Source organism: Rhinopithecus roxellana, chromosome 1, assembly GCF_007565055.1.
Source record: "Rhinopithecus roxellana isolate Shanxi Qingling chromosome 1, ASM756505v1, whole genome shotgun sequence".
Classification (NCBI taxonomy): Eukaryota; Metazoa; Chordata; class Mammalia; order Primates; family Cercopithecidae; genus Rhinopithecus; species Rhinopithecus roxellana.
The window spans coordinates 143,591,179-143,606,236 of record NC_044549.1 but is presented as its reverse complement, the minus strand read 5'-3'; the positions used below and the strand labels follow the sequence as shown (position 1 = coordinate 143,606,236).

General features: G+C 40.4%; 1 protein-coding gene across 4 annotated transcripts in view; it reads right to left on the bottom strand.

Moving 5' to 3' along the window:
- The window catches only part of GOLIM4 (golgi integral membrane protein 4), a 79,391-nt gene extending 65,307 nt beyond the window's left edge, over nt 1–14,084 (bottom strand). For all 4 annotated transcript variants that reach the window (XM_030932015.1, XM_010355009.1, XM_030932020.1 and 1 more), the window contains exon 1: nt 13,793–14,084. In XM_030932015.1, the coding sequence (XP_030787875.1) occupies nt 13,793–13,979 (187 nt within the window). In that variant the 5' untranslated portion in view covers nt 13,980–14,084. The remainder of the gene's footprint in view (nt 1–13,792) is intronic.
- Between the last annotated feature and the right edge of the window lie 974 nt (nt 14,085–15,058).

The following is a 15,058-nucleotide window of genomic DNA, read 5'->3' as shown; positions in this document are numbered from 1 at the left end:
TATCACCCTTGTTACCCTGGGACCCAATCCTTAGGGAGCCTGCCTGGATCCTCCAGGGCATGTGAGACTGACAGTGGAAAACTGCAGAGGTGAAGCAGAAATTAGTAGCTTGAGCAGCCATCAGCATCTTCCATGGACATAGTAGGCAGGGTTGGGAAGGGTGTAACGGGTAGCAGATGGACCGGAATATTCTTAGCTGTTTGGCAGAATCTAAAAAAAAGTAGAGTACCCTCAGAGGTGGCAAAGTCAGAAACTCACAGAAACTCAGTTTTGTAACTCCAGTTAAACCTATGTTTAGCTCCAGGGTGAGGAAGCCTTGGAAACTGAGGATTGTGTGAGTAAGAGCCTGGAATTAGGATCCAAGTAAATTGAGCATTAATCCCGCATATGTCACTGTCTTGCTGTGTGACTTCTGTTTCCTTAAATTTAAAATGGCAGTAATACAGTATATTGCTTTACTCTGTAACATAGGGTTGTTTACAGGATCAAATAATACCATGAATACAAGGCAATTAGAAAGTACACATTTCTCATGTAATTGCTAGACCTTTTTATTATTTACTAAGAAATTACTAATGGATTCTAGGAATGCAATTTATTAAAAGCCATTTAAGTCTCCAATCAGAATTACTCTTTAATTTGGGGATGGGAGGGTGAGGGGGTTAACGGTCAGGGCTTAAGGGGAACAGCAGCAAACACACTGACTACTCCATTACAAACTCTGCCACTTACAGTCATGTCTACAGGGGGTTCATGGAGTGGGACTAAGGGAGGTCAAACTCCAAGATGGACTTGAAAAGACCTCAGGAGGAATTTGCCCTAAAGCAGTGGTTCTTAATCTTTTTCAGGTCACTGATGCTTTGAGGAACTGATTTAACACTATGGCTTCCGTCTTGGAAAAAGACACATATACAGAATTGACATATAGTTTCAGGATGTTCACGAACCATCCCTCCAAGGATCCCACATTGAAAACGCCACCCTTAGGGAAGACAGGATCACAGGAAAAATATTCAGTGTGTTCTTAGGCAATGAGCTGGTGCTGGATAGGAGACAGTTCTGAGAAGAACTGGAAGCCAACAGTAAAGGCAAAGCTGACTTTCTTTCAAGTTCAGCCCCTACTCAAAATATTGTTACTGTGAGACTCTCAGAGAAGATGTCTTAGAGTCTCTTTACAAAAGGCCACAAATGTACTCTCAAATACTACCATTATAGGTAACTAGTAGCTTCTGCTTCCCTGGACAGTTTCAACACAAGGGAGTATACTCTAGGCTCAGTTCACATGGACCCTACTCGAACTCAGAGCAAAAGATATGAGAGAAAGAACAATATGTCTCTCTAAGAACGACACGGCACATTATCAATACATTACAGTACACGCAGGGAATTTTCCTCATTTTGGTTTTGGCAAAGAGAATAGAGAAGAGAATACATGTTAGGGAGAGGGTGACGGTGTCAATATGAATACCACCAAGAGCAGGAATTCGTAGCAACTTAGAATGCCAGTGAATATCATGGCAGAAACCTGGCACCCATACACAGAGCAATGGGGTAGGAAGAGAAACACTGGTTCTACAGAAATTCAACAACAACTTCTCACTGACAAGAGCAGAACAATCTTTAATTCTTGAATGAAATACAGCCTCAAACATATTTTGACAAAATATAATCTACCCACTTCCCAATCCAATCTCTCATAGAAATATGTTTTGGAAAGTACAATGGAAGTCAAATAAGAATATTTTTCTCACGTATTTGTAATAACTAAACTATGTTTAGGTGAATGAAGACATACTATGAACGTGGAATTATAACTTCAGAACACATTTAATGACCTTTCACAACATGTTCTTATGTTCTACTTTTGACTTTATTAATAGTACAAAAGAATACTCATACATTGCAATTTTTTAAATGACTTTCAAAGTAGGAGTGAATGAACAAACTGAAATTACCAGTTACAATTAATGCTTCCTTTAAATCAAAAATATCTTCCTAAGACCAGTAAAAGTGTCAAAAAAAAAAAAATCTCCTGTCAAATAAAAGAAAACTTCACCAAGGACTGCAGTCTATAAAGTCAAAAGGAACACGCTGCAGTGCATTCCTATCTACTTGCCAAAGAAACGGTCTGCATATTATCAATGGGTTTTGAAACTCCCCAAAGACATGATGTCTTCCACCTGGGTATTTTCCTTAATGAGCTACCAACTGGGTTTATACTTCAGAGAGTCACGTGGATTTTTAATGTTCCCAGGTCAGACGGTTTAAACACCAGGTAATTTCCCTGTGAAGCTATAATTTTAAATGCCACTTCTTGCTAATATATTTCCAATTTAATGGTAAGTCACATTTTAGAATGTAGTAAAACATTTTTACAAAAGTATTGTCAGATAATCCAAGAAAGTGATTTAGAACAGTGGTTGGTACCCAGCAAGTGCTCAATGAATGTTAGCTTATAACAACTTTGAGAATAATGATGTTCCCAACGATGACAATAATAATATTCAGATAACTATACTGAATATTATGGTAGGCCACTACTAAGGCATCCCAATGATCTCCACTGTCTGTAATTCACAACCTCACTAAGGCCTTCCCTTGTGCTGATTCGGCATGTGCTGAATGTAGAGATTCAAATCTAATGAAGATAATATGGTAGAAGTGATGGGATACTACTTCCAAGATTAGGTTATTAAAACACCTTCACTTTTATCTTCAGTGCTTACACTGTTTCTCAATCTCTTGGATCTCTTGCTGATATGGTTTGGCTCTGAGTTGTAATTTCCAGTGTTGGGGGAGGGGCCTGGTGGGAGGTGATTGGATCATCGGGGTGGATTTCCCCCTTGCTGTTCTCCTGATAGTGAGTGAGTTCTCACAAGAACTGATGGTCTAAAGGTGTATGGCACCTCCCCCTTCACCCTCTCTCTCCTGCTCCACCAGAGTAAGACATGCTTGCTTCCCCTTTGCCCTCCGCCATGATTGTAGGTTTCCTGAAGCCTCCCAGCCATGCTTCCTATACAGCCTGTGGAATTGTGAGCCAATCAAGCCTCTTTTCTTTATAAACTCCCCAGTCTCAGGTAGTTCTTTCTAGCAATGTGAGAAGACACTAATACACTTGCCCTGGGGGTAACCAGTTATGATATTGTGACACATTCCTGTGGTAGGCCCCAGATGAGTGTGATTGGAAATGGATTTTCTAAGGCCTATCAACAACCACCTGAGTGAATTTTGAAACAGATCCTTCAATCCCAATCAAGTTTTAAAATGACTAAACACTGATCAGCAGCTTGACAGCAACCTTGTGAGTGACCATGGCAGAGTTGCCCAGTTAAGCCTATTCCTTTCCCACAGAAGTTATGAGATAATGTTCATTGTTCTAAGACAGTTAAGTTTTGAGATAATTTGCTATGCAACATGATAACTAACACAGATTTTGAAGTGGGGTTCTGTCATAAAAATCTAAAGCCGCGAGTGACTTTGGAACTGTGCAGTGGACCTTAAGAAAAGTATTAGTGAGAATGTGCCTCGAACACACCATACACAGAATTCTGGAATTCAAGAAGGTTGATGGAAGGGCTTAAATGAAAGTGAGAAAATGTTTGTGGAAACTAAAAATTACATAGTGGCTAAGGTGTAGCAATACCCACACTTAGATGTAGCTACGTGACCAGCAGTCACTTACAGTTATATGGGAATTAAAAAAATAAAATGTGCCAGATGAACTGAGTTATCCAGTTAAGGCCATTTACCAGCAAAGTGCTGAAGACGTCACCTGGTTTCCTCTTACTGTCTTCATAGGAAACTATGAGAAGAAATAGATACATTGGGGGAAGGACCGCTAAACAAAAAGAAGGCAGGACTTGATTAGTTACAAAAATTCTTAGCTTCTCTAGACAGCAAATAATGCTGAAATTAAGAAAGAGCTTTTAAGAAAAGATCAATTCCAGGACACGACCAGAAAAACATGGTCTAAAGACAAAAGCTGAGGATGTCCTATAAAATTGGTTTGTTAAAATCTTGGAAAGATCAAAAGTGGTATCTCAGAGTACTATTTAATCAGATCACAGGACCTCCTAAGGGTTCCTCAGATCCTCATAATGAGCTTTTGGGAAATTTAAGGGCATGCATTGTCTCTCCCTGATCTTGACACAAGCCTAAAGTAGAGAAGACTTATCTCCAGGAGATATATGAATGCGGCTTTTGTCTAATGGAGAAAATTCAAAGAAGTTTCACAGGAGACCCACAAACTTTTTGAGAAGATTATATCAGCAGGACCACTGCCTATTTGGACCAAAAGGGTTAGAAGCACTACTAAATTTAAAAAGGCCATGGGTCCTTAAAATTCTACTGGTAGGAAGCAGGCTGGAAAAACCACTCAGCTGCAAACATATGCTACCTCTCACGAAAAAGGAAAGATGACTCAGAGTGGAACCAAGAACCAAACGGTACAGTCAAGAACAATGGAGAACTATTCCCAGGCTTTGAGACCTACTACAGGAGCACTTGCCTCAACAGATTTCAAAATTCCTATGGACAGGTGACTCCTATTTTTCTCACATTTCTGCCTTTTTTTAACAGGAATATCTAGGTATTCTATGCCTGTCCTACCACTATATGTTGGCTGTGTTGAGGGCAGGTAATTTGACTCTGGTTTCAAGGATCTACAGATAAAGAGGAAGCATACGTGAAGAATTATAGTTAAAGATTGTATGGATACCTAAGGGGCCGCACCCACACCTGGATCAAATTTGGATGGCATCTAGATTTTCAGCTGATGACCATCTATACACTAAAAAAAATTATTTTTCATATTTTAATAAAAGTGATGTTTGACATCAATACAATTTAACGTGTTTTATACCATCCAAACCTCTAAATAAAATATAAAATACTTTAAAACATTTTCTGTTAAAAGATTGAGCTATTGATGCAGAAGGGCAAGGATCATAGATTTATAATATTAATATTATTTATTAATAATAAACCTCACTAACATAAAACTTGATAAACTTCTCTAAACCAAATTAATCAATTATCAACTGCCAAATTTTAATCTATGTTTATAATATTTATTTTAGAGCATCATAGCTATTATCAAGAGAACACATAAGCAACGTCAAAGCTGTCCTAAATATCTTGATTTGCAGATTTTGTTTTCTGTTTGTAACAAAGATTCCAATTAAAGAAGCCATTTTAAATGAGATGTGAACTGGAAAATGAAATGTTTGACTCTCCTAAAATGATAATTTTTTTAACTTCATGCACTCTCAAAGAAAAGCAAAAATATCATTTCAATGTTCTATAATGCCTATCCTTCAGAAGACAGCACATCTTAATTTTCTATTCACTATCATATTGTGACATTTTATATATGAAAAATAGTTAAAGTAGTACTTTTTAAAATGTCATATGGCTATAGAGAGCAATTTATTTCATGCCCATGTCCCTCCAGGCTATGAGCCTACATAGTAAAGCTTATCGGTGAAGGACAATGACTGACATGTCTTCTGCATATGCACTCATGGGCCAATAAAAACAAAGAACACAAATATACCATTCAGAAATACACAGCATTGTTTAAAAATAGCAATGCCCATTTATTCTCACAGAGAAGAGGGTCCTAGTCTACAGTGACAGCACAGGGCAGTGAAGGGATATCCTGTACTGGGAGTCAGAATATGTGGGCTCTCAGTTTAGCTTAAGCCACCTGGTAAGTGACTTATCCACCTCAGAATTCAGTTAACTAACTATAAAATTCAGTGTCTGTATCCAATTTGATCAGTCAATGCATTCCTAAACTTCAGACATGCAGGCACCCCTCAGGCAAGTTCTTACCACACTCATGCAAAACCTGTACAGTTTTTTTGATTTTACCAAATATTCATTTAAATAAGTTTATTTTTCCTTAAAATAAACTTTAAACAGGAAACTTTTACACCACTACTTTATAAATGAAAAATCTGATTTACATAGCATTAATGATTGTTAATAGATTTTAACAATTATTAAATTCTAGCTAAGTCTTTGGCTGCCTAATGTCTATTCTCTTTGGAAAAACAGAGAAGTAACTCTCTAGGAGAGAGATTTTAGCATCAAACTGAGAATTTCTCTATTACTTGTTAAGAAAGCATTGAAAGGAAATAAGTTTTTCATTATGTGATTCACTGTTATTTCAGGCAACATCTACATGCCACATAAAATCAACTCCAGTATCAACAAAAATAATCTTTCATACCAGCAGCAAATTTCTTGTACCCTGGAAACGCTGCATCAAATAGTACACCTGTTATTTTTGATTCTAAATTTTATCAGGAATCCCCATATGACCCACCTAACCTACTTTCTTAAAACCATTAATACTGTCATGAGAGACACTAAAATAATTTTGAGGGCAATGATGCACTATGGAAAAAGTTACATTAGAGTTCTAAGCTTAGTTTCATTAGGCTAGATCTTGACACTGGGAAGTTAATTAGCCTCTCTAAGCCTCAGATTGCTCATTCAGATTAAAGTGCTAGTGTCACAGTTAAATGACATAATGCATGTAATAAGCTTAGCATTGAATATTGAGAACCCTAGGTACTCAATAAATACTATGGATTAAAAATAACTTAATTTCTTCAAGTAAATTTTCAAAATTCTACCAAAATTAATTCACTCCAAAGGACAGTGGCTAAAAAGAAAATGTAGTTTATCATTTTTCTTTTATAATAAAGCTATATGATATATAACTTTCACTTCAAAACAAAGCTATAAAACCCATAAACCATCTACTGGCAAAAGTAGCAAAACCATTTTGTCCTTAATGATAAAAGAAGAACCCCTGGCTGTCAAAATGAAAAACAACAACTCTTAGTTGCTATCATGTAAAGCATTTTCAGGGTTTTTTGGCCCCAAAAACGGCTCAAAAGGGTGCAAAAGACAGAGTGAGAATATCTTAAATCAAAAAGTTAAAGCTAAGTAGGGTACACAGTGAAAAGAGCCACTTTTAGGCCAGAACTAATAACACTCTTACCTACTGGATGTAGTAAAGGCTGGGCAAAATAAAAAGAAGCCCAACGTTAATTCAGCAACAGTAGTTCTGGTCACCTAATAAATGGTAGTAGTAATATTCTCCAGGACTCACACTAGTCACTTTAGGTGCACTATTTCTAATCCATACAAGTTTGCAAGTTAGACATTGTTATCCCAAATTCAAATACAAAGAGGCTGAAGTTCAGAGAGGTTACTTGCCCGCTCAAGGTCACCCTGCTGGTAAACGCCTGACTTGCACTGAAACCACATCTAATGCCCCAACCAGCTCTCCCATCACGATTTCCTGCTGCTTTTCTTTTAGGGCATAAAGGTATGAACAAAACTCTTCCTCAGTACTTTGAAAAGTCACCAGGTGATATGTGTCCCCTTTTCTCTCCCTGCCTTCTTCTGGTTTCTCTCCAATCCTTTGCTTTTTGATTCACGCCATTTTTAGTCAGTATTCATTTCCCCAACTCCAATTCACTTATTCTTTCAGCCACCGTAATGTGGTCTTGTACTCCAGTCCTTTTGGAAACTGTCCTTCCTAAGATAAGAAAGAATAAAAATAAATCAAGGCAAGGCTTCCAATCTACTTGGAACTTAAACTAAAGCCTCCGAGATAACAAGCAATTCTCTTACACAGCAACCAATTATTTACCTGGACACCAGTACTCTCATTAGAGTTGGCATGTTACATATTACAGGGATGACTAAGGTGGGCACAATGTGTGAAATCGATTATAGATTCTGTGCAAATCATATATATTCAAAAGAATGCTTCACTGAATCAAAGTTTCAAAAGGTATTTGGAAGCTTTTATCTTTTTTATTCAGGGAATGAATTTACATACAAATAAAAACTACTGAACTTTAGAGTATTTTTGTTCCATATTCTACAGAATCAAGCAAAAATGATAGTCTCTTCATTTAACTCTAAGTTGCACTTCAGTGAAGATGTCCATTTAATAGACAATGTCTAGTTCATAAGTTCTAACGTTGCACTTGAAAATTAGTACACCTACCACATATTGCCCACACTTGTGGTCTAAATTGCTGAGGTCAATGAACCACTCTATTGTATATATGCTTCCTCAAACATCCAAAATGCAAGCTACACCCTTCTAAGCATTGCACATCAGCTAACACTATTGATCCTCATGATAACCTTTTGTAAGCACTATTATCCTGATTATTACGTATGAAGAGACTGAGTCACCGAAAGGTAAAATAACTTGCCCATGACCACACAACTAGTAAAATAAGACAGCAGGAAATCAAATTCAAGTGCTCTGACGCCTCAGCCTGTATCCATTACATCTCACTGCCCACAATACCACCATATATGCGCACATTAATAGGCCAAGAATAAGTACTACATAGGTATAAACTATTTATTGAGCATCTACTATACGCCAGGCACCAGACGCTGGAGATGAAGGAATAAAAAAAGCCTGGTTCTGTGCTGAAGGATATGTTTCTCTCTCTCTCTTTTTTTTTTTTTTTTTTTTTTTTTTTTGAGAGAAAGTCTCGCTCTATTGCTCAAGCTGGAGTGCAGTGGCGTGACTGGGCTCACTGCAACTTCTGTCTCCCAGGTTCAAGCAATTCTCATGCCTCAGCCTCCTGAGTAGCTGGGATTATAAGCAGGTGCCACCACACCTGGCTAATTTTTGTATTTTTAGTAGAGATGAGGTTTAGCCATGTTGGTCAGGCTGGCCTCAAACTCCTGACCTCAAGTGATCCGCCCGCCTTAGCCTCCCAAAGTGCTGGGATTACAGGCAAGAGCCAGGGTGCCTGGCTAACATTTCCTTTTTAAAGGTAGATTTAGGGAAGGTTGAAAGCAAAGAAGTAACCAATGACAAGATGTATTCATGCTTAGGCCAGTGGGCCATCCTAAGTGTTAGAGGAGCAAAAAACAAAAAACACTAACTTAAATAAAACAAATGTTTGCACACCAAAAGAAACAACAGAGTAAACAGACAGCCTACAAAATAGGAAAAAATATCTGCAAAGTATCCATCTGACAAAGGGCTAATATCGAGAATCTACAAGGAACTCAAGCAGTTTGACAAGAAAAAAAAAATTAAAAAGTGGGCAGAGGACATGAAAAGACATTTTTAATAGGAAGCTAGACAAGAAGACAACAAACAGAAAAAAATGCTCATCACTAAGTATGAGAGAAATGCAAATTACAATGAGATACCATCTTATACTAGTCAGAATGGCTTTTATTAAAAAGTCAAAAAACAACAAATGTTGGTAAAGATGCAAAGAAACAGGAATGCTTATACACTGTTGGTGGGAATGTAAATTCGTACAACCTTTCTGGAAAACAGTATCAGGATTTCTCAAAGAACTAAAAATAGAGCCACCATTCAGTCCAGCAATCCCAATACTAGGTATATACCCAAAGGGATATAAATAATTATACAAAAAAGATACCTGCACCTGTATGTTTATTGCAGCACTATTCACAATAGCAAAGATATGGCATCAACCTAAGCGTCCATCAACAGAGAACTGGTAAAGAAAATGTGGTATATATACACCATGGAATACTACTCAGCCGTAACAAGGAATGAAGTCATGTCTTTTGCAGCAACATGGATGGACCTGGAGACCATTATCCTAAGGGAAATAACTCAGAAAAAGAAAAGTTGAAGACAGCATGTTTTCATTTACAAGTAGGAGCTATACAATGGGCACACATGGACATAGAGAGTGGAACTGGAGACTACAAAAGGTGGGAGGCTAGTAGGGGGGTGAGAGTTGGAAATTTTCCTGTGGGGTAAACATGTTCATTCTTTGGGTGCACTGAAAGCCCAGACTTCACCACAACTCAATATATGCATGTAAGAAATCCACACTTGTAACTGCACTTCTACGGGTCCACATTTGTGACCTTTTTTTAAATTTTAAATAGTTGTAACATATTCATCTGGAATAGGAACATATAAACCTTACAAAAACTTTTTCTTGATGGTTTCTCCTTATCCCTGTAAGTCCAAAAGCATTGCAATACTGTGTTTTAGGAATGTCGGGCTCTTTGCCTCTATGCTAAAAGCCTTTTGTAAAATTTAAATAGTTATATCTCTCTCTCAGATCTTACAGCACATAATTATTACCTTAGCAGTCACACCCTCTCCTAATCTGATAAGATCCAGAACGAAGTTAATCAGTAACCGTAGTCCAAGTTTAAACTGTCAAGGAAGGTCCTTTCTTCTGAGTAAGGTACACTGGATGTTTGCATATTCCTTGATGTTCATTTAAGGTACAATAAAAGAAGGTGGTTAGCTACATAAACAAATTCTGCCAATTTCAAAATTTTTACTCTTGACAAACCTGGCAAGAGAAAAAGGGATAAAACAGCTTACCTCAAAGAGGGATTCTGATAGCAGTTAACTTTTAATGAGCAGTACCTACTATATGCCAAGTATGTTCTAAGAGCTCTACAGTCTATCACTTTCATTAATCCTCACAATACCTCTGTAAAGTAGGTTATTCTAATCTCCATTTTATAAATAAGAAAAACGTGGAGGTTCACACAAAAGGTTTTAGAAGTAGAATTTGAATTACAGTCTAGAAACCAATCTGCTTTTAATCACATGCTCAGATAAAAAATTCAAGTGTCTCTGGGGTCAAACAAGTAAAGTAAATGCACGGAGTGGCTCAGTTTTAAGATTATAGAGGTGTGGCTCTCCACCTTGGCTGCACACAGGAATCACCAGGGGAGCTTTAAAGACTATTGAAGCCTGGGTTCCACCCCCCACAGACTGTTATTTAATTGGTCTGGGAGCCACCAGGTGACACTAATGGGCAGTCTAGACTGAGAAACACTGCCTATAGATACAGACAATGGAGCATGGCTCACTTGAAAGTAGTTTAAAAAAATTAAAGGTTATATAAACACTGTGCTGTCCAAAGATTGTTATTACCTTTGCCACCAGTATGTGACCTCTGCCCCCCTCCTTAGTATAATTAAGGTACCCGTATGGGAGATAAATAGATGACTGATTGCTAAGAGGGAGAGACGAACAGGCAGACATAGATATTTTTATAGTGGAAGGGGTTTGCCTAGTCTTTGACCTTTCTGCATGCCATCCCCGCCATCTTCTGGTTATGGGGCTCTTCTATAATAAAACTTGTAACTTGGGGTTACAAGTAACCCACTTTCAAAGGAATCTATGAAGTATAATCTATTCTTAAATTGAAGGTGACCTAAATATGCTCACTTAACAAATGCACATCATCAGGTTACAGGACCAAACTACTGAAATTTTTTCCAAGAGTCATTTCTAAAAAGACCACTCTTTGTAAAGTAATTAATTCTGATCTGAATCCAAGGCAGGTCATGCAATCCCACCTAACTAAACAAGTATTAAGACTGGAGAGCCTGATGTCCTAAAAGCCCATCTATGCAGGTGGCACACGGTGCTGTTGAGTAAAATGTCATTTGTCTTGGAAAAGGGAAGCAAAAGTTGCATACCATCAGAAAATGTTCATTGAATGGCCTACACATGGGAAATCCAAAATAAATCCTACAGAAGTCAAAAGTGAATCCACAAAAAACAAAAACAAACAAACAAAAAACCTGTAGCCTGCTTGCAAAAAAATTCTTAATGCATAATCATACTGCAAGTTTTGTCGCACCATATTTAAAGAGGAAATGACAAAAGAATAAATTAAGAAATGGACTTTGAAGCCACTTATTCAAATTAGGTAGAACATTTCCATCTGCTGCAAAACAAAAGTTGTACGTTTTAATCATCCTGTATTACCATTTACCACCTCTTTTCCCCACTACCACCACCACCACCACCAAAAAAAGAAAGGGCAAATTAGAACAGAAATTTCTAAAATTTCAAAATGAAATACTGCAAATAAAGGCCATTATTCAGAAATCAGGGCCTCAGTCAACAATGTCCATCATAGGCCATTGAGGCAAAGGAGCTACTTGAACCAAATATTTTCTTGTTGTTTTATTTGGCTTTAAAAAAGCAAAGACACAGAAGCAAAGTCTCAGAAAGACAAAAGTGCCTGGGATGAACTTACTCACCACAGTTCCGAATAATTTTTGTTTGTTGTTTGAATAAACATGCATTGATTACCCTAATGAGTGTCAGCCACAGTGTGGTGCTGAGGAGGTAATGGTGAAAATGACAGCCTTTGCCCTCTTGGGACTCATAAGAGACCAAGGCACACACAACCTCATATAATCCACCATACATGCCCCTTCCAGCCATGTTTATGAAAATCCAGTACTGTTGTACTATTAGACAGTAAATTTTTCCTTGGTCTAACATCACGGAACTTCACAGGGAAGCTACTGATATCTTCTAAATAAATAAGTAAACAAATATCCATATTCTCATACCAACAATAACTCATAGGTAAATTTCAATGAGTTTAAAGAAAATTTTTTGAACCTAAGAGTGTATCAAAACGGGTTTTACTTTTGAACCAAGCCCAGCCATGTATTTTCATTGCCTGTGGCTATGCAGCATCAGTAAGCTAAAAATACTTTTCTTCTTCTAAGCTGGGAAGAGCAAGTAAGTCCAAGCAATCAGATGCGTATCATTTTCTCTCATCTTAAATTTTTTACTAGAAAACACTCAGAATAACTGAAGCAAGGAAGAAGCATCTGTTTTATATCTGCACACACATACACAGAAACATCCCTCTAGCTTGCATCTATCTACCTAGCAATATTAAATAAGCTATATTTGCATCATCAGCAAAGGCTGCCAACATTTCACTACTTACAGCTATTTATTATTATTTTTTGGTTGGGGAGAAAGTTGCATAAGTATTGAAAACTAACCACAAGTAAAAGCTTGCAAAAAAAAAAAAAAAATACATATAGGATACGTCCTTAACAAGACGACATGGTGCTGACTTTGAGGTAATGTTTCCGAATTGACATTAAAAGTAAATTATGTTTGTGAAAATTACATTAAATCAGATTCTAAAATAGAAGGATACAAACTTTAAGTTCTTCTACAGGTCTTGCTCAAGTTGGGTTTGCTGTGCATGGCAAAGTGAAAACCTGTGTTTCTCCTCTGGCTTCCCGAGCTAACTGTAAAATACATACATGCAGCTCTGTGATAAAGTAAAAGTTACTGAGGAAGACAAGCAAACCTTTTTCGAAAGAAACTACTGCAGGATGGTGAATGGTATGTAGTGTGGACTTTTCCCACACATCCAGCATCTCTAAAAACATCCTATTAAATTAAAAGAATAAGAAATAAGAAACTAGCGGGTCCAGATCTAGGTTCCATTCGACTGGGCCATGACTTTAATTAAGCTGCTGGATCATGGCTTAATTTTCCCTTGAAAAACAAAACAGTTTGAGAAATCTCTGCCAAACTCTCCATGTTTTAAGCAACTGACAAAGTCAACAAGAAAGCAAATACCTAGAATCGACGGAACAATGCTCCTTAGAGCAGGGCTGGCAGAAGCGGCGGAGGGCTCCTAGTTTCGCTGGGCCTTTGACAAGCCCTGGGGTAAAGGACTCCCTGCACCCGCCCACCAAACGCCCAGCGGGATGATGGGCTGGTGCTACCAAGTTCAAACCTAACCGCTGGGAGGAAGAAGCGGGAGGGTGAGAATGTCATCTCCCCTGACACTCTGCGGCCGGCAGTCCTGAAAAGCTCATCTCTGACGTCCGTGAAGGTCAGAGGTGGCAACCACAGTGCCAGGAGCTCCCCAAAGCCACTTTTCCTGCCCGGGTGGAGGCGCGGGGCAAAGTTGGCCACCGAGTGCGCGCGTCCGGTTAGCCGTACCTTGTAACTGGGCGGAGAGGGACTCCTGGTGCTGCTGGTACTTGAGCGCCACCGCCTCGGCTTTCCGCAGCTGCGTCTGCAGCTCGTAGTAGAGCATCGCGCCGTAGAGAAAGCCGAACACCACAGTCAGCAGCAGCAGCGTCTGGAAAATCCGCTTCTGCTTTCGGGAGCACATCCCGTTTCCCATAGTCCCGCCTGGACCCAACGCCGCGGCCGCCCCCGCCGTCTCCTCCCCTTGGTCTGAGCGAGCGTCTCAGCAGCGGCCGCCGCAGGAGGTGGCCAGACGCAGCATGAGGAGGAGATGCCAGACACAAAAGCCGGCGCGGAGGGGAAGTGGCGCCCGCTCAGTCCCCGCGCGTCGCGGGGCGCGCAGCCATCGACGCTGCCCCGGCAGCTGCAGCCAAACTTCTGCGACGCTCGTTCTCCGCGAATGCCCTGGGCCGGGAGGGGGCCCTCCGCATACTTCACAGCCGGCTGCCTTCGCGCCTGTCCCCAAATGCCTCCTGCCTTTTTTCCTCCTTCCCACTTTTTGGCCCCGCTGCCCCCGGGCAGCTCTTGGAGTCCCGCCCTGGCCGCTCCCCGCCCCCTCGCTGCGGCTTCCACTGCACGACTTTGTTGCCACCTAAGGGAGGGGGTGCGCGCCCAACAAAGGGACCAGGACTCCGGGCCGCGCCCCGGCGCGGCCTGCCCAATGGGTGGAAGGGTGGGGGCCAGCTGCCTCGGCTGGTTTTGGGGACGGCAGAGCCGTGTCACTGACGGGTCGGCTGGAGCCTCTGCCTCGCCGCCACCTCCCGCCCAACTTACGTGTCACCCACGGCCCCGCTATTCTGGCCAACGGGATTCCGGGAGGAAGTCCCACTCGGGCTCCTTGCTCATTGGGCCCGTCCGAGCTGCCGCTCCCTCCCTTCGGGAAGGCAGTGCCGGGCTCGATTGGACGCCCGCTTTGTCCGTCCGACCCCAGGGCCGCGCCTTCCCTCCCAGGGCTGGGGCAGGAGAAGGGCTCTTTGGGCAGCGCTGCCGCCTGGCGCCGGGGTGCGCCCACGTGGAGTCGGAGAGGGTGGGAAGAGGCAGGCGGAAGGGCGGGGAGCTTTGGGTGGGCGGGGGACTTGTCCGGGCCTGAGTCTGGGTGAGGCTGGGTGAACACGTGTGTGTGTGTGTATTTGAGTATGTGTGTTTGTGATCCAGTTCTCGGAACGCACGTGGAGAGCGTAGTAAAATGTATGTATGAACGAAAGAATGGATGGCAGTAACTGTGTGCACTCTGCT